The 20,677-nt window shown below is 39.1% G+C and overlaps 1 protein-coding gene across 1 annotated transcript in view; it reads right to left on the bottom strand.

The window, feature by feature from the left end:
* Positions 1–6,826: 6,826 nt before the first annotated feature.
* The window catches only part of ASAH2 (N-acylsphingosine amidohydrolase 2), a gene marked incomplete at its 5' end in the record, with an annotated part of 147,217 nt that continues 133,366 nt past the window's right edge, over positions 6,827–20,677 (bottom strand). The window contains 5 exons of the mRNA XM_082268888.1: positions 6,827–7,261; positions 10,325–10,413; positions 14,479–14,538; positions 16,029–16,181; positions 18,530–18,625. Coding sequence (XP_082125014.1) covers positions 7,075–7,261; positions 10,325–10,413; positions 14,479–14,538; positions 16,029–16,181; positions 18,530–18,625 — 585 coding nt within the window. The 3' untranslated portion in view covers positions 6,827–7,074. The remainder of the gene's footprint in view (positions 7,262–10,324; positions 10,414–14,478; positions 14,539–16,028; positions 16,182–18,529; positions 18,626–20,677) is intronic.

Genomic DNA, 20,677 nt, shown 5'->3' with positions numbered 1-20,677 from the left:
CTGCAAAGTCTGAACTTCAATTTCCTTTTCCATGAGGATGGTATCTTTCTTCCTTATAGTGTCTTGACGTTTTTACAACTCGACCAAAAGAAGAGCAGTGAATTCTTCCCACTGTGACACCTGAGACCTGAGTAGTTCACTCTCTTCCTGCAAGTTTCTATGCTCCATCCTAAGCAACTCCAGGGCTTGTTCCTTCTGCCTAGAGGATTGTTGTAGGTTTTGTAAATTTGTCTCCAGAACCTCAATCTCTGCAACATGCAGGACTTCCTTTTCTTCCAGTTGCCGTTGCAAGGCATCCAGCTCAGCCATGCACAAAGACTCGGTTTCCTCCAAACTCTGTTTCTTTACATCTGCTTTTTCTAGTTGGTTAGCTCTAATGCTCTCTTGGTGTGCCTGTTGTTGAGCTGCAATGCTCTTTTGGTGAGCTGCCATGTTCTCTCAGTGAGCCTGTTGTTGAGCTGCAAAGCTCCGCTGAAAATCCGCATTTGCCTGCTGTTGTTTTGCATTTGCTATAACCATTTGTTTCAGCATCTCCTCCATTTCGGGTTTACTTTCCATCTGAGAACACTGCATCTCCATAACTGGTCCATTTGCACCAGTGTTGCTAGGGAACAGCCTTTCTGCTCAGCAGATTTGGTTCAGGCATGTATGGGGCTCGTTCAGGTGGTAACATCCCCTCCATCCATAAAATTCGGTCTCTCATCTCAGCCCTCTTTGCTTCTTTCCAGAGCTTTGACCGCCCCATCTTTAGTCACTCCACAATAATTTTTTTCAAAGTCCAGCAACAATTTTGAGAGCACTGTCTCTTTAAAGCAAGTAGCTTTTCTCTCTCTTGCAGGATCTCCTCTCCTGCACACACAGATTGTGCAGTCTCATGCACCAGACAAAGTTCATAAACCAGATGAACTTATTTCTTTGCAGGGATCTCCACTTGCCCAATGCATTCCTCCACCATATGTGAGGGGTTAGCTCATTAGCGAGAGAGGGTGACCCCTTGGGGGGGTTCGTTACACAGAGAGATATCCGAGGAGTAGTTGAAAACAACAGTCTATGGTTTATTCTTGCAATTTTCTTCACACAAGTGCAAGCATCAAAAACAGCATAATTCAAAACAAACATAAAATAAAATAAACCCTGGCCACTGTGGGCGTCTACCTTCACACACAGGAACCTACCTAGGGAGTCTGTCCCAACCTACTGCTGGGCAGACACTGCTGGTCATACAGCAGACAATCAATAGTCCATTTGTTTTCCTTTCACACAGAAAAAGTCCATGACCTCACCTTGAGAAGTCTTCAGCTGACTGCTCTCCTCAGCGCACATCGCTTCAGGAGGCAGCAATCAGTAATCATCCTCTGGATAACTTATAGAGGCCTAATTGCCTCATCTTGAACAGCTGAAGCCTTTTCAACGTCCTAACACCTTTCTGGCTACCTCTGCAGCCGACACCCTATAGTAATTGGTGAATTTTCTAAACAAGGTGGAAATGTATCTCCTGTCTGTGACAACACCCACAGATTTACCTGACTTCCTGTCACACTTTCTAATCAAATACAGTTTATTGCTGATATTAGCACCTTTTCCAATCCTTCCCACTTTCCTTTAGCAGTTTCACACTTACATGTATGTATAATTTGATCATCTTCTATGCTAAGAGAGATTGCACACTGAGCTTTTTTGTCTTTATCAACTCATCTGAAGGGTGTTCTGGCTTGACTTAATTTGGACATTTCCGCATACCTTCTCTTATTAGAAGCATTTCCATCTTCAATTTCCAATACTGGTAGTTCTGGTTTGTCAGATTTTCAAATTAAAGCTTTCCTTGTTGCAGCTGTTTTACTGGCCATTTCTTACTGGTATTTTATTCTGTTGCAGTTCTCTTTCTGTTGCTGTACCTTGCAGTTATCTGCTGTAGCTGGCAATTACTGGGCTATGACTGGGTTCTTAGCTTTTCTCTGGGTGTCTGGGCTATGCCTGGGCCCATAACCTGTTAGAAGTTCTGTATATAGCCTTACAGAACAGACAGTGCACAGTCCACATGAGCTTTGCTGCTTAACTGAAACAAGAAAACTTTATTACATGGAGAAAAGACATAGTTTACCAAAGAGCAGCTACAAACTTATAAACACTGCCATCTACTGGATGAAGAATATATCTGTATTTGTTGTACAAAAATACATAAACAATGTATTCCAACAAGAATGAGCCATCTAAACTGTTGCATTTACAGTTAATTCACATAATTATTCATATAAAGTAAACACATTAACACTTTATAAAAACAGCATAACAAGCTCTTTTTTTCTCAGGATATGTGCTGGGTTTGGTTCCCATTTACATTTATCCAATTATCATTTATACTAAGTGACGTGATTATAGACAAATTTCCAAGACACAGAAAGGGAATATTCTTATCTTTATTTTCTGCACATTTTCAGAACAGGGTTCACAAGATTATGACTTATTAATACTTTTAGCCAGGTTCTTGAAAAAAGTTTCTCTGCTTTGTTTGGCAGGCAGTATCTATCTCCCAATGATAGCATATGTTTCATATTAGGGAGGAACTATCTTATGTGGACAAGGCAGCACTGAAAACTGCTTGTATGTGATATGTGATAATGATTTATTTAGTTGTGCTGAGGACTCACATCGTTGACTTTTAAATTGTTGAGAGCGTGAGACACACTCACAACCTCTACAGGCCACTGATCTCTGCTCTCCCTACCTCGGTCATTGGACAACTGAGACAAAGCCCAATCTGCCCCCACTTGCTGGCAGTAGAATGGCTCTTGTAAACCATCTTCATTGCAAGGCAGTGAGTCAGCTCTGTCACCTAGCCTTCTCAGTTTTGACTGGCCTACAGCCTACAAATCTCTGCTTTTGGCTTCTTCTCCTGGTTGGTAGCAAGCTTTGGTGTTTCATTTAAGCATCACATTGCTACCTAGCAACTGACTTTTGCCTAGTAAATTCCTGTCTGCCTTACGATGCCGTGTCCAGTATGTCTTAAAGTGTCTTAAAGCCTGAAAACAAAAATTTTATATATTGTACAGCTGCATTCATTTTATTTTTGAAGGCTTTTTACCCTCTATTTTAAATGGTGATCCTTAAAATAACACACTTTCTGTCCCTTTGTGTCTATACTGAAACCATTGTATTTATAAAAGGAGCCATGTTTTTCACATAGGTTGGACTTTAAACATGTCTGCCTTTGTTGTTTGATCTATTACATGCTGAATTGATGGGACTAGTAGTTCACTCAAGAAAGATAAGGATGTTTGTGCTTTCGTTTTAGCTCACAAGAAGTGACAAGGACATGTCTGATAAGATCAATTGATATTTTTTGAAAATGCTCTTAGCTTCAAAAATAAAAACTGTTACAGCCACCAAATCCAAGGTCTGGTAAGCTGCAGTATATTTAGCCATTGTACTGTGTAGCCGGGTGCTGCCGCTGGGTGCTTTGCCCGCCTCCCAGCCAGTGTAAACAATGCAGATTGGGCTTGAGCCACTGTGCCTGCATATTCATCTCCCGCACCCCCCCCCAACCCCCTACCCCACCAGGTGCCTATCTGCAAAGCAGGTGGAGTGATTTCTGTTGTGATCACCCGCTAATTTCCCACTGCTACTGCAAGTAAGAGACAGGAGGGGGATCTGTGAGATCCCCCTGTGACTAAGGGTAACTCAGTGACTAAGTGGTTATCACTGCCGCCTGGTAGAACTAGGGTCAAATCCCAATCATGGCACTACCTGCCTGTAGTTTGTATGTGCTCCTTGTGCCTGCCTGGGTCTAGGTAATCTGGTTTCCATGTGGTTTCCCACATTTCAAAGGCATGCTGTTGGATGCATGCATGTTGATGGTTCCTGTCTAAAGTGCCCCGGGTATGTGTAGGTATGAATGTGAGTTAGGGACCTTAGATTGTAAGCTCCTTGAGGGCAGGGACTGATATGAATGTAAAATATATATGTAAAATGCTGCATAATTTGTCAGCGCTAGTTAGATACCTTAAATGTATACCTCAACTTTTGTTGAGAAAAAACAATTTCATTTGGGTGATCAATGTATATTTCAAGGGTTTTAACAAACCTTGCAGATTCCTAACTTTTGTTGCTTTGAGAATATTTGTCTGTTTGTGTGCACAGTGAACATAAATGGGAGTGACTTTTTAATTATTAAAGTGGTAATAAAGTCCCATTTTGCACTTGTTCCTACAGGAAAGCCTATAATAAAGCTTACCTGTAGGTACAGTAAATATCTCCTAAACATCCTCTGTTTAGGAGATAATTCCCACAGGATGCAGCTGGCGACATAACCAGCACATGCTCTCTGAAGGGACGCATAATCATGCCATACCTACAGAGCTCCGTGCCATAGCCGGGCCTCCTGAGCGCATGCCACTCATACAGCAGGAGGCCGCGAACTCAGAAGGAAAATCGGGTGAAGATGGAAGCCCTGTCAGCAGTTTCAGTGCACCGCTGGAGGGCTTCGTTCTAAGGTAAGTATTTCATAATGTGCTAATATGTGATGCATACTAGCACAATAAACAATGTTCTGCAGGTGGGCTTTTTTTTTTTTTTTGTTCAATTTCCATTAGACTTTATTACCACTTTAATCAGCTGATGCTTCTGCAGCATTCTGATGAGGAAATTGCAATGTCTGAATCCCTTTAGATGTGATTAACCCTTTGAGAGCATCTCACCAAAAACAAAAGTCTTCCAGGAGACTTCTAGGAAAATCAGTGAGCCAATCATTTTTTTTTTTTTTTTTAGCAAATATCTTTCCACACAAAAGAGGAGTTACCCTCTAATAGCTAGCAGGGCTTAGTGCTGCAAAAAAAGTTTGAATCCATTGCATTTTTGCAGATATTGAGCTGTGTATGATCATAACAGAAAAAATTCAGCCAGGCACTTTCTGATTTTCACAATCAATCCAAGTATTGCTGGCTATGATTACATTGTATCAGTGAGAAATAAATTGGTGAGAACAATACTCATGGACAAAGGGCGTCCTCGGAAATCTCCACTAATATTTTATTGCAATAAAAGGATTGTAAACGGTCACCTTGTAAAACAACCCATTCAGTTTAAAATAGAAATAAAAGTCAAAAATGTTTGAAAAGATACAAAAAAACATTATAAATACCTTTTTCCCCTTTTTCTAAGTGATCCCATTCCCTCCGTTCTCAGCTGCATAAGAGCTAGGGGGAGGAGAAGCAGCAAGACACCAGGCTTCCCAATGAATGGCTGTACAGCGGGTGCATGTCAGGACAAGTCTGATCATTGGAGGAGAGCACACTGAGGTACCAGCGGTGTGTTCTCCTGCTTAGTGTGGTCAGTTTTTAATAAAAATCAGAGGGACTGGCAGGAGCAGCAGGGATTTCACACAAAGAAAGCATCACAAAGAGAACAGGATACTTTCTCATACCAGTACACTGTACAGGAGCCACATATCAGGAATATGAAGTGTTTGGGTAACGAACACTTTAATGAGAATATCCCTTTCAAAACGAGCTGTTAGAGGCACGGTCTAAGCTCAAATCCTTTGTTGTGACAGTGAAGCAGAGTTCAACCTTCCATATTATCGCATCAAAGTTATCTGGAGCATGTTTAAATAGGTTACTCTGTGATGGGCTTTGTAAAGCTTGGGGGTGTTCTTTGCAATAGATGTGCAAAAAATGTGGTCTAAGATCAGTACAGCAAATTTTGTCTGCATTCAGACTTTAGCAGCAGATAAAGAACTGGAAGGCCCGTATTGTGGAAAGGGGACATAATGCAGATGATGGCTTACCCATGCAGCAAAATGCTGTTTAATAATTTCCCTTCAGGAAGAAACATGTTGGGATTATAGTTTGCTTTTTATTATTCCAGGTGTATGGAACTGTGAAATTACAAAGGTCCTATTCCGAAGAGACCAGCCTATTTTGTGTAGCCGGTACTATAAAAATCATCCTTACCAACTAGGGTTCTGAGGAACCCTGGGATCCAGAGGTTTTCTAGGGGTTCCTTGAGGTGAGAACAGTGGTATATTGATATTTCACCTACACCACCAATGTAGGGGCCATTTCTATACTAACCATCAATGTAAGGGGTCACATCTACACTGACCATAATTTCACTCTCCATGTTTCATATTATTATTGTGTTTTATTACATGAACATTTCATGATAAGGGTACATACATCCAATTCTTTATTTTTTAATTTTTTTTTTTTACTATAAACTGGTCTCACTCATATACTATGAGCTGTGGGCATGATAGTTTTCAGTGAGACGTAAACAATTTCAAAGGTTCCTCCAGGGTAAAAAGGTTTAGAAAGGTTGAAATAAAGGGTTAATTACCTAAAGATAAATTGAGTCACTTATAAATGTCCAGCCTTACAGGAACAAAGTACAAATATTGTTAATTTCGTCTGGCCACCACATTTAGCAATAAGACAGATAGCCAGAAATCTGGGACACTGAGAAAGCAAATCTGCGATATATCACTGTACTGCTAAAACTACTTTCATGTTACACCAAAGCAGGCTGAGATTATTAAGGGACAGATCATACCTTATTTATTACAATATATAAAAATAGCCTCTATCTCTAAATTTAGAACCCTTTTACATTCACTCCCCTATAAAACCCATCTATCTTGAAGCTGCCACAAGAAATAAGACTCTGACCTACTCTATATTTATGTTTTTATTCTTATCAAAATTAAAGGGATGCCAAATGTTAATATTTGAGTAAATGTATGCAATTATAACACATATTTATAACAGTCAACCATTTTAGCACACAAAAGAGTTAACATAAGACTTGCTTTTTGAGCGCAACCAATCCTCTGTAATCAATGTATAGGTCATGGGCTATTTCTGCATTTTAACAGCAATTTGTCATCAAGATTCAAAACATCATATCATTCCTAATCTTATGACAGGTATACCATGTTTCTTTTAAAGTTTAAGAAAAGTCAGGTGTAAGCAATATCACTTTTATTTAATGAGGAAAATCTGTTTATCGCAGTACTGCTCCATCTTCCTGAACCATTGAAATATATAACTTCATTGTAAACCAAGCAGTCTAACGTGGACATTAGTAAAGTTTTCGAATCTCAAACTGAGATGAAATGCCTTCATATGGTTTTATGGTAGAAGGTAGAAGTCTTTCTTTATAATGACCAAAGTGACAAATCCTATAGGTTCCTGGTTCAGCTGAGACAGGAATGTGCCATTCAATTGTAGCATTGCTTTGACCACCAGTCCCTTTATGCCAGTAATATCTGTAAAAAGATGAAGTATATGCTAATTATTAATATGCCATGTGTATATGTAGAGACAGTTATCAGATATATTCTGTGCTGATACCACATACAGGACTTATACAAGATTCAGTTCTTTCTACATGGCGAGGCATATCTTTCATTCTAAATTTGATTTTACATATTTGTAACAATAAAATAGCTATAGATATTTTTATAAACATTCATCATTTTCCAATGGTTTTGCAAACGCACATCAGCCTCTTCTACTAAAACAGTGTACAATGTACAACAACTAAAAGAACATCAGAATTCCGCTTTCTGTGATATGATCTTTGGACCTGATTGGCCTGTTTTATTTTAATTACTCACTCAATAACTCAAGGCTTTTATAAATCCCATGCAATATTTAAGCGAGGAAGGGACAAAAGATGAAAAGTCATGCTATTGTACATAAACATTTTGCAGTATGTGCAAATTTGCAGGACATTGTTATACAAACCAGTCAGAAAAACTGTGCTCATAAGAGGAAAAATTATGAACTTGGGGATCCAAAAATAGTAACAAAAACTGGCAATTCTTTTTTTTTTTTTTTTTAAAACAATTGAAATCTATTGATAAAATAACAAATAAGATAACAAAAGCATTGTGGTCTTTCAGAAAAAGACAAAAATTAAGTACAAGCATATCATAAAGTAGTACAAATGGAGTACAGTTTTGTGTAAATAATGTAGTGAAAACATTATGAGAAAGAAAAGTAAACTCAACAAGTACTAGTGGGTAACCCCGAAGAGGCATTGCTTAATGAGAAATTAAGAGTAGTTGTGAAAGTCAATAAGCATAAATGAAGAAACAGAGACCTCGAACGGTACTACAGTGATCGACGAAGTCTAATTGCCAAACTTCTTCCAAAAATCATATTAACTAAAGCTAACAGTTACAAGGATAATAATAATAATAAGGGGGGGGGAGATGGAGAAGTTGAAAAAGGGGCTACATATCCCATAGGGGGGGTGGGGGTTTGGTATGGAGAAGAGGGGGGTGAGATGAGAAGGTAGAAAGTAAGAGAATTGACTATCAACGGGTCAGGGAATGATACAACTCTAGTAATGTAATAGCCTCTAGACTCAAGCAGGCATTAACCTTCTGTAATGGTTAGACAAGGTAAAAAGATGCCAATTGGCCCAGATATTCCGGAATTTGGAAATTCTGTCATCAGACATGGTAAGGGTTTTTTCCATTTCATATACGTACCCTATTTCCATTAGCCATTTCTTTACTGTGGGGACTTCCTGAGACTTCCATTTCCTCGGGATTGGCAATTCTAACACTTTGTGTTCCGTTTGACAAAAGATCCGCCTATGTATGGGCAATCTAAGTCATGTCCAGTACCACCCAGCCATTCTTATGATGACCAATTCATGAGGGGGCTGAAAAGGAGCTGAATGTCTCTGTTGGCTTTACAAATAAGGACTGCCACTAAGCTAGGGTTACAAAATGTTGTGCCTTGTTTCTTGACCAAATTTGCAAAACACTATTACAATACAAAGTATCACTATAGGAGATATAATCGGCCACATTAAACAATCATTGCGGATTTCAAGTGACTTTGTTACAAGATGGTCCTACACGATTATTAAGCCAGCTATCTTTCCTGTCTTTACCAGAAATCCTGCTTATTGAAGAAGAAGCTACCACATGGTACACAGTACTGGGTAATCCATAATACCATAACATGAAATTCACAACTGTAGCAACATTATCAGGTTTTGTGTCCCTGATGGAAAGTTATTTTCATTCATTTGAAATCATTCTCACCAACACTAAATGTCAGGGAAAATCTAAAACTTTCAGTTATTCCAGATTATCCATTATGCCAAATTTCTAATTGGGACATCTGTCAAGGTGACAGCTGTCTAAGAGAGGATTTTCCTTACCTTGTTTCACAAAAGTTTTATTGGGTTTTTCACATTTTTTGTTTAAAGTTATACAAAACATAATGTACTGAAGGAGGCAGCATAAAAAAATAGCAGAGGCAAGTACATAGTAACAAATCCACCAAAATGTGGAGGTAACAAATCAACTTACTTCACAAGTCTTAAAAAGTACAACCGCACATCATCCTCAGTATGATTCGGAAGATTGGCCAATGAGTGAAGGCACTCGCCTTAGTAAAGGTAGAGAATAGGGAAGAATGCTCTGAAGCCCAAAAAAGAGCACAGTGCTGAAGGGGGGGGGGGGGATCGAGAAATTGAGGATAACCTCCAGTAGACCTCAGTGGACAGTAGAGAAGAGAGAAAAGTAGAAGGGGAAGGGTGATTGCCTGGGGAAGGGGAGGGGCAGACGAAGATTCAAATGTGGTCCAGCCCATTACATACCACAAAAATGGCCTGTGCTTTAGTTCGTATAGCTTAAATTTAAATTTTTCAAGATAGATTTGTCACCTTTTCACTATATTCAACACATGTAGCTCAAACTTAGTTATTATGTGATGTTTCTACTTTCCAATAGCAGTTAAAATCATCTTGAGACATGGGTTTAAGGATGTTTTGGTAATTTTTTCACTGTGTTTTAATACCACTATCTTAAATTTAGAATGGCATCTGCTCCATGGGATTTCCCTTACTTTGAAGAGACTTCCTCGCACTTCCTTTTAATATACAGTATATGAAGCCAACAGGTTGATGGACTACAGCACTGTCTATGGAACTCCCTGAAAAAGTGGAGCCAGCAATGTTCCTTAGTATTATATTAAGTATTAATATTATTTTTATGCAAGCCAAGTAATCACAGAACACATAGAGGTTAATTCTATACAGCAACACAGAGGGGAAACAGCAATATGCAAATTGCTGTAAGACATATAAACCAGCTAGAGTTTAGTTCACTGTCATCAGATCATGGAAAGATGAGTGTGGTTGCTATTGGTCACTGCACAATACACATTGCTATGTACCCCATCAATGGAAATTTTTACTTTCACTGTAGAAGCTCAAGGTACATTTGTGTAATAAAAAGAGCTAATTTTAATGCAAGGAATAAAACATCACTGTGGAAAACACTGCATATCAAGACACAGCTCACCTTGTCTCCCATGAGGCATCATTATGAACTGTTTGCCATGTTCCTGTTACATTTTGATATTTTTCCACTTTAAGGTAAGTGCCCTCAGCCTGTAAGATATTAAAAAAAAACTCAGAAACCTAAAAAATGCTCAAAGTAGTTTCAGTCAAATAAAGGTACTAACACACATTAAATGGCATTTCACAATGCTGGGCACAGCAAAGACTTATGTTTACATGCTTCAAGTTTGTGATAAACCTTAAAAAGCTTATATTATAAGGTAATAACATGCAAGGTTCAAAGCTTAATGCATGTAAATGATGAAACAAAATCCACTCAAAACTCAAATAAGTAATGAACTTGTGGCAAATTAGTGTCTCAAATTTAGAGACAGCTACGCAAATTTGCACATGCAGCACATGGGTAAACTTAGATGACATTTGGTTCTATGCCTCCTTATGTATACTGTAAATGTCAGACCTATAGAATATAATAATAGAGATCGCTAACGCAAATCACAACCATTTAGCATAATGACTCCATAGGACCATTGATAGCAGGGGAGGGGAGGAGTGGAAGAACCGTGGCTTAAGCAGACGATAGACAAGTCGAAAAACAAAACAAAAATCCTTGTCGATTATCAGGTCATTTGTTTTTTGCATCATTAGTGTGCCAGCTGCAACATGTGATTTTCATGATACAATCAAAACTGCCTGATCCAACATGCTGGATTTTTTTTTTAGAAAAACGAAACAAATGATGGCACAATTGTATTTTTGTTTTTTCAATCAACAGAATGTTCGGTTTTCAATTCATCTGTGACCAGCCTTAGTGTTTAACATCCCTGCTTAGCAGCACTAGAGTTGTTGGTTCAAATCCCAACCATAACTCTACCTGCCTGGAGTTTGCATGCTCTACCTGTGCTTGTGTGTTTCCTCCCACACTCCAAAGACATGCTCATAGGTTACTAGTGTGGTGCTTGGCTTTTCAAATCCTGCCCAGCAAGGGCATTATTTTTTCTCCTATGATGGACAACTGCAGGGAAAGTTTGGCTTTTGCTACAACTGAAGAGGACCCCACCCCACCCCCCTTTGCAGCACTGGGTCAGGAGGTCCCTGATTTGCCTCATGTTTAGCCATGCACACCACCGGAAGACGCAGGAGATGTGTTTCAGGAGGGGAACAGAGCTAATGGCTTTCTGTGACTGTTGCTACAGAGCCTGGGAGTTGAACTGTGCTATGTGTGCCCAGAGAGTGTTTAGCGGGGGAGCCTATGTACAGCATTCAGGGCTGCAAAAATGCACAGGACTGTATGTTTTTTGAGCTGCTAAGTATGTGCTACTGCCAGGGGACTTCTTCTGCCAGGCAAGATGTGCTGCACCTGAATCCAATGTGTTCTAGTTACTCAGAGTGACCACGTGTTCCCAATACCACTGCCTGCTACAGCTGCAGAGAGCTGGCTTGAGATGAAAGTACCAACCAAGGGACAGCTCAAGACCAGAATCAGAGTCATCAGTAGTGCAAAGCCTATGGCCACCATCCTGTTTACAGCTCAAGGGAGAAAAAAAGGTGATCCACGATGCTGCACATCAATGCAGTCCTACGATGGTGATGATAGTGACAACTTCAGCCTGAATTCCAACCAGGCCACACCCCCAACAAATTTTACTCCGCCCCAGGAGCCTAATCATGGGGATTTAAGATGATTAAGCTCTGGGGGCACAGGAAAATGTATTGGGGGCGTGGTCTGGTCGGAGTCCAAGCTGAGGTTGTCAATTTCATCACCATCGTAGGACTGCACAGATGTGCAGCATCAGGGATCACCTCTTTTTTTCTCCCTTGAGCTATAGCTTAGAGCCAGGATGGGCTCTGTCCCTTGCCAGTACTCTCTGCAATGAAGGCCGAGGAATCTATACACATATCCCATATCGGCAAGCCTGAGTGGCACACAAAGCAATACAAGGGGTCACATCCTGTTTATTAGACTGAATCCTCCAACGTGGAGGCCCTATCGCTGTGGGACCTCTCTACATTGTTCCTGGCTTCGGCCACTGGTTAGACAAAGCATCTCTGCAGTAGTTAGGTTATATTGCTATTGCAGGCATTATTTGCACTGCTGCTTGTATTTTACACCAGTATTACTCTTTTACACTTTCAAAGTACACATTTTTACACTAGTCACCTCCCAGGCAATCGTGAGGAACGATCTGTGTTACCCTGTACTGTGTATAAGTACTTGCATAGCTATGATATTGTAAACTATTTCTAACTAACCCATTCCCTTTTAGGGCTTTAACCACTTGACGACCAGGTTGGATAAAAATTAAATTAAAATTAAAATAGTACTAAAAATAAATAAAAAAATACAAAAAATGTATAAGTACTGTAGATTTTATGTTGATCAAATAATTTTATATGTACAATTATTCACTTTTTGCACAGATATCACCTTTTTACACTTTGCCACTTTATTTATGTTTTTCTTGGTTCACATTAATAATTTCAGTTATACTATTTGTAGCTTTTTTTGGAGTCATAATTGGTGTATATACTCGCATACACATTCTCTTCACTCTTAGCACTTTATTTAAATCTATATATATTTTCTATTACAGAATTTATTACATTTAGTTTAGGTTTACATCCTACTTGCCCTCAGGTAGCACCACCTATTTCTCCTTTTATTCATTCATGTCTATATACCCCTCCTTTGGGGTTTTATGTGAGGTAGGCTGCAGCCTGTGACGTACATCATAGCGCGGAACTTATATATATATAAACATTAACCCAAATCGGTGTATATTATTTAGTCTGTATGAAAGTTATAGCGTCTACAAACTGTGCTATATATATATTTGAAAATTGATCAATCCTGATGGTACTGATGGAAATCTCATTTCATGAGGCCCTAAAATGCAAGGACAGTGAAAATAACCCCCAAATGACCCTCTTTTTGGAAAGTAGACAGTCCAAGTATTTAGTAAGAGGTATGGCGAGTTTTTTTAAGTTGTAATTTTTTTGTCACAATTTTTTGGTAAATGAAGAAATTAAATAAAATGTGTGTTTTTTCACATTTCTTTTTACATACTGTCACCAGTGAAGTACAGCATCTTCAAATGACTAGTATGACCGGGATCAGTGATACTGACTGGTGACAGTATGTAGAAAAAAAAAATTCCTTTATTAGGACTTTTTTTTTTTAAATAGTCTCATCAGAGTAGTTGAGTGTCACCATAGTGACACTGTACTACTCTGGGGAGGGGGGTGATCAGACTTTTTTTTTACACTATTATTGCTTATAACAGCGATGACTGTTACAAGCAATAGTTTTAGCTGTCATGATTGGCTTTAATTTATAAGAGCTTCCTTACTATTGTTATCTCTGGTTGGCTACAACTAATCACATGATACAGGGTGCTGTGATTGGCCTAAATACCATGTGAAAGCTGTGGGCAAATCACAGCATAACAATAGTGGAACCCATTCATGACTGTTTTGTTTACATTGTAATCATGTGATGGCTATGACCAATCATAGCGATCACGATACCCCGGTCATTCACAGTGGCTGGATACCAGGCACCATAATCCAATGTGTCCACCAGACACAGTGGTCACGGGATTGTGCCGATGCGCTCCTTAGGGGATGCGCCAGTGCATATGTGCACCACAACAAACCAGTACCTCGCAGTGCCCGCAGCTGCCGCCCGCTCACAGTAAAAGAACTGTGGGTGGGCTGCAAGTGGTAAAAGAAAGCCGATTTAAACTGTGTAAGGTGTGTCAGTGTTCTTAGGTCCAGGTAAGGGCAGATCATTATAGGTGTAGAGGAGAAGAGGCATGATAAAATTCACTGGTTCCTTTTGGGTGACCACTAAAATTGGGTTCTTCATACATTGTCTCTAGTATGTGCATTAAAGAATGTGAGTTAGAGACCTGTGATTGTAAGCATCTTGAGGTCAGGTAATATTGTGAATAAACTAGTGATGTCTAAATTGTCAGCGCTATGTAAATACCTATAATGGATATATTATGTCACAGATCCAATATAAATTGCTAACAAGTCAGTGATCGGTTGAAGAATGTATGCCTTTCCTAAGAAGTGTACCCATATTCAAACAGCAACATTTGGGGCACAATTCTCCAACTTGTCATTGGCGTGCTGCTAATTCTCACTTACCATGTATGTTACAGAATTCCTGGGGTTCCCAGCAACAAATGTAACTGAAGCTACTTCACCCTATTCATGGCATAATATAGTAAACAGATAAATTAATGTCATAAAAAATTCACATGGCAAAGTTCTATATAAATAAAAGGAGTATTTGCTCTATGTAGTAAGAAGAATAATAATGGGATGAAATTTCAGGCATTTCAAAGTAATCTAAATAAAGTTAAACACAATAAAAGCTATACATAATTTCTGCTTTTACAAATAAACATTTTGTAAGTAGGTTGTAAACATGACCTATCTATAAGATTTTCCAGTAGTGTTTATGTAGCATGCACCCCTATTGTTGCTAGATAGGGTTTTCCAAACTCACCTTTTTTCCCCCATTTATTAGAGTAATTCTGTGGTAATTTAGCAATGACCTACTATTGAGCTCCAAAGGGATATATGCACTTCTTACTCTAAAAATATGATCTGGTCAATGGGTTATCTTTTTGTGTATGGAACTTTAAGGTCAATGTTGTAACATAGCTAAGTTTGCTATTGTCCTTTTGCAAGACTTACTGTCCTGTCTTCATGTCTCTCTATCTCCCTCATTCTCTCTCACTTGTCTTGAGAAAACACTAAACCTATAGAATATAGAATAAAGGTGTTTCACTTTACACCTGTTTAAATAGACCTTGTAAAGGAGTTCCATCTCGTAGACAAAACCTCAAGTCTTTGGGAGGGAAGGACAACATTGCTAGGAAGGAGTATGTGGCCAGGCAGGTTAGGAAACCTGCCCCAACACCTGCATTCAAGCTTGCAAGTTTGTCATCTTCCCTTTAACCTGATGATGGTCAGATCATATCTGTATAACCATACACCCATTGAAATCAATGTACATTCCTACTTAATATAGTAGAAATTCTTCCTCTGGGAACCAGCTGCCCTTCTGCCTCCAGTACTACTCTCTTCTTCCATAGACAAATATATGTGCTTTAAAGTGGTAGTAAACCTCAGCAAAGAAAAAAACTGGGCCCTGGGCAGTTTAAAGTGGTTGTAAAGTTCGGAGGTTTTTTAAAAAAAAATTATGCATTCTATGTATTAAGATAAAAAGCTTTCTGTGTGCAGCAGCAATGTTACAGGAGTGTCTCTCCCTCCTCATTGGCTCCCACTGTTGTCAATCAAATTCAGTGTGATAATGAGTAGAGAGAGGGCGCGGGGCTGGGAGAAGGAAGCCGCATATTTGGTAAGCCGCAATGTTGTCCCTCCCCAACCCCAACATGCATGGACATTGCACAGAGTTCTGAATGGATGGCACAGTCCATTCAGAGCCTAGTGCTCAAGTGCCAGTGATGTCACAGGCTGCTTCTAAAGTAAATATCTCCTAAATCGTACACATTTAGGAGATACCTACTGTACCTATCGTTAAGCCCTATTATAGGTAAAAATCAACAAAGGGAGTTTACTCCTACTTTAACAGACAAGTATGCATTATTTAATCAAAAGCTATGTCAACCTAACAGAGAGCAAATTAAAGAATAATTCTTATTTTTTTTTTAAATATTATTACATACCGGCAGATATTGAGGATTCACCTCCGCTAAAACATCTCCAAAGGTGGTGTTTCCTGGAGCTCTATCTACAGGAACAGCGCCCAAGAAGCTAAAAAGTTGTGACTCGTTGAAAAATGGTGGCTGTGGTCCTTTAGGCAATTCACCAACAGTGTTCTGCAACAGAATGTATTGAGAGTAAATAGATCATCTTCAGCGTGGATGTTTTTAATTGCTTTCACCAATGTTGTTTATTACTTCAACCTAGCAGCACTAAGGTCGCTGGTTTGAATCTCAACCATGACCCTACCTGTCTGGAGTTTGCATGTTCTTCCTGTGACTGTGTTGGTTTCCCCTGGGTACTCCAGTTTCCTCCCAAACTCCAAAGACATGCTTGTATGTTAATTGAATCCTGTCTAAACTGGCCCTAGTATGTGTATGTGTGAATGTTAGAGATCTTAGATTGTATGCTCCTTGAGGGCAGGGACTGATGTGAGTGTACATTATATGTGAAGTGCTGTGTAAATTGACAGTGCTATATAAGTACCTGTAATAAATAAACAGTTAGCAGTTAGCTAGTTAGCAGTGTTTCAATGGAAATTAAAAGATGAAAACATTTGATTAGTTTACTGAATAAACTATTTTTTTTACCTTATTTTTCTTTTATACGCCCAATGGAGCACACATATTCTTTGCAAAAACAAATACTTGATAATATTGTAAATTTATAGCTGAAGACCTTGAAAACGATGGTCAGTTTTGCAAGAAAATGTATGCATAGAAGGTGGCAGATTGAGCAAGCCCACTTTTCTATTGTATCAAATTCCTACGCTGTGAGATCTATTCAATTTCTGGTTAGACTTTTTATTAAAATGTTATGTTTCCAAGAAAGGAAGAGAAAGAATGCACCTTCTACTGCAAAATAGAACATGAGACTCCACGGTAGAGGGTCAGAGCCAGGAACTCCAGCAGGAGACCACTGAAGTCCCCAAGGATTTATGTTTCAATTATTTTTTTTAATTTAATTTTCAGTTGAATAAATATTATATAGTCAGTATACAAAATAAAGACAAAAAATAAAGATGAATAAACAAAGCCTCCACCTTTAGCAAATGATAACAAAAACAGGATCATAAGATTACAATTTGGCCTAGATTTACGAATATAGCCCAGAATTAAATAGATATTGAATATTATGTATGATCTATGAGAAATGTAAAATATAAAGACAGAAAAAGGAGAAAGCAAATAATTGGTTGATCAAAGCATTGTCACATAAAGGTTCATGGCTGGGCAATTGATCCTCATACCAAAAAAAATAGAGGGAGGGGGAGAAGGGGTTATTTGGGCGTAGATGGAAGGCTAGAGAAGTTACGGACCAGGACCAGGATATAGGGGAAGGTTATATGAATTGCTCAAAATTAGTAATAAAAAAAAGTAAAGGAAAGGGAAAGGAAAATAAATAAAAATAAGGAAAGAAAGGGAAAGAACAAAGGGTACCCCAGGGACTCTGGTTGACCCAATAAAATAGATGTGGTTTTAGTTCCAAGAAGCAGGAGGTCATATGAAATACAAGAACAGACCTAGCTAAGGCTGCCAAATCTGTAAGAATTCATTATGCCTGCCTGCAAGAATTGCTGTCAATTTTTCATGAATGAGCATTCCATGGATTCGGTTCTTAACCACCTCGAAACTAAGGGTAGGTAATTTCCAGGATTTTGCAATAGTTTGTTTTGTCACCATAAGAATATGGGTATGAAAAGTGCGCTTACGACAAGTAGTGTTTTTAATTGGTTAATGCAAAAGGGATTCCCAGAATTTTTTATGCAGGTTAACATGAAGGACAGTATTGACCAATGTATAAAACTGTGTTCCCTACTTTTGGACATGTCCACAAAATATGTTTCATGTCACTCACATCCTGGCAGCCTCAAAAACAATTCGATGGATATGCAGATATGCATTTAGCCAGTTTTGATGGTGTATAGTACCAACGAGACATAACCTTGAAGGAATTTTCAAGGGCAATTTCCTTACGGGATGATTTAAATAGAGCCTCCCATACCTTGGGCCATTCTTCAGGAGGTAGTGTAATGCCAAGATCTTGTTCCAGTTTGGAACAGTAAGATGGTGTATGTGCTCCCATATGATTAAGGATACTAGTGTACACAAATGAAATGAAGCCCCGCGTGGAAGGACATGAGTGGCATACAGTCTCGAAGGCTGTCCACAGTAATGGATGAGTATGATTTTCTGTTAGAGAGTTTATAAAATTCCGAAGTTGCAGATAATGGAAGAGGGTATAAAGAGCAGAATATGCTGGTGAGGTTAGAGGAATTACCCTTTCAGACAGCTCTCACCAAACACTATTCGAAGATTTCAACTGAGGTTTTAACTGTCCCCAATTCTATCCAAAAATGAAATAGAATTAATACCTACGTATTAATGTATTAACAGCCTATACCATACAGTACCCACCCAAATCAGTTTTGATGGAATTCACACTTAACAGTAATTATATTTACCTCTGCAATTGCTTTGGCCAGCCCTCTGTATAGCTGCAGGTATGCAGACAGTGTGTGAGGCCCAAAGATAGTCGATGCAGCCTCATACCTCTGAGCCTGGATTGAGAAAATTAAATGTATTTAGTTCTTTCATTTGTTAATAGAAGCAGCGCTAACCTGGTCATTAGGATTCTGCAGATCACCGAGCAGTGATAAATTATTCATACATTGAAGAAAATCATCTCCATGTTTACATTTCCAGGTCAAACATCAGTCAACAAAAATCGGTTTACTGTTTCATTTTCCATACACATAAAAATCAAGAAATCAATTTATGTTATCATGTCCTGGAGTGAAATAAACATTTTAATAAATGCAGTTATGCTACACTTATAGCTTTCTTAATACATGCATATAAGAGGTGATGATATTGTGCAGTATTTACTTCTGAATCCTGTACGGTAGATCAAACTAGTAAATATAATTACCTCTTTATTTAAAAGATATATAATCTGGCACAGGTATTTTCACAATACAACTTTTTAAAACATTTTAAATGCATGTTAAAACACTTTTTGGGCATACAGTATCTCACAAAAGTATGTACATCCTTCACATTTTTGTAAATATTTTATTTTATCTTTTAATGTGACAATACTTAAGAAATGACATTTTGCTACAATGTAAAGTAGTGAGTGTACAGCTTGTATAACAGTGTAAATTTGCTGCCCCCTCAAAATAACTCAACACACCATTAATGTCTAAACTGCTGGCAACACAAGTGAGTACCAAGTGGAAATGTCCTAATTGGGCCTAATTAGCCACTTTCTCTTCCCGGTGTCATGTGACTCATTAGTGTTACAAGGTCTCAGGTCTGAATGGGGAGCAGGTGTGTTAAATTTGGAGTTTTCGTTCTCACTCCCTCATATTGGTCACTGGAAGTTCAACATGGCACCTCATGGAAAAGAACTCTCTAAGGATCTAAAAAAAGAATTGTTGCTCTACATAAACATGGCCTAGGCTATAAGAAGATTGCCAAGACCCTGAAACTAAGCTGCAGCACGGTGGCCAAGACCATACAGCGGTTTAACAGGACAGGATCCACTCAGAACAGGCCTCACCATGGTCGACCAAAGAAGTTGAGTGCACATGCTCAGCGTCATATCTAGAGGTTGTCTTTGGGAAATAGACGTATGAGTGTTGCCAGCATTGCTGCAGAGGTTGAAGGGGTGGGGGGGGGGGCAGTCTGTCAGTGCTCAGACCATACACCGCACATTGCATCAACTTGGTCTGCATGACTGGTAGTCCCAGAAGGAAGCTTCTTCTAAAGATGATGCACAAGAAAGCCCGCAAACAGTTTTCCGAAGACAAGCAGACTAAGGACATGGATTACTGGAACCATGTCCTGTGGTTTGATGAGACCAAGATAAACTTATTTGGTTCAGATGGTGTCAAGCCTGTGTGGCAGCGACCAGGGAGGAGTACAAAGTCAAGTGTTTCTTGCCTACAGTCAAGCATGGTGGTGGGAATATCATGGTCTGGGGCTGCATGAGTAAGGAGCTACAGTTCATTGATGGAATCATGAATGCCAACATGTACTGTGGCATACTGAAACAGATCATGATCCGTTTCCTTTGGAGACTGGGCTGTAAGGCAGTATTCCAACATGATAACGACCCCAACGCACATCCAAGACGACCACTGCCTTGCTAAAGAAGCTGAAGGAAAAGGTGATGGACTGGCCAAGCATGTCTCCTGACCTAAACCTTATTGAGCATCTGTGGGGCATCCTTAAACAGAAGGTGGAGGAGCACAAGGTCTCTAACATCCAGCAGCTCCGTGATGTCATCATGGAGGAGTGATAGAGGACTCCAGTGGCAACCTGTGAAGCTCTGGTGAACCCCATGCCCAAGAGGGTTAAGGCAATGCTGGAAATAATGGTGGCCACACATAATATTGACACTTTGGGCCCAATTTGGACATTTTCACTTAGGGGTGTACTCACCTTTGTTGCCAGCAGTTTAGACATTAATGGCTGTATGTTGAGTTATTTTGAGGGGACAGCAAATGTACACTGTTATGCAAGCTGTACACTCACTACTTTACATTGTAGCAAAGTTTCATTTCTTCAGTGTTGTCACATGAAAAAATATAATAAAATATTTACAA

Source organism: Pelophylax lessonae (genome assembly GCF_965119305.1).
Source record: "Pelophylax lessonae genome assembly, chromosome: 9".
NCBI classification, from domain to species: domain Eukaryota; kingdom Metazoa; phylum Chordata; class Amphibia; order Anura; family Ranidae; genus Pelophylax; species Pelophylax lessonae.
The sequence above is the reverse complement of the archived record's forward strand: the minus strand, read 5'-3'. Positions and strand labels throughout refer to the sequence as shown.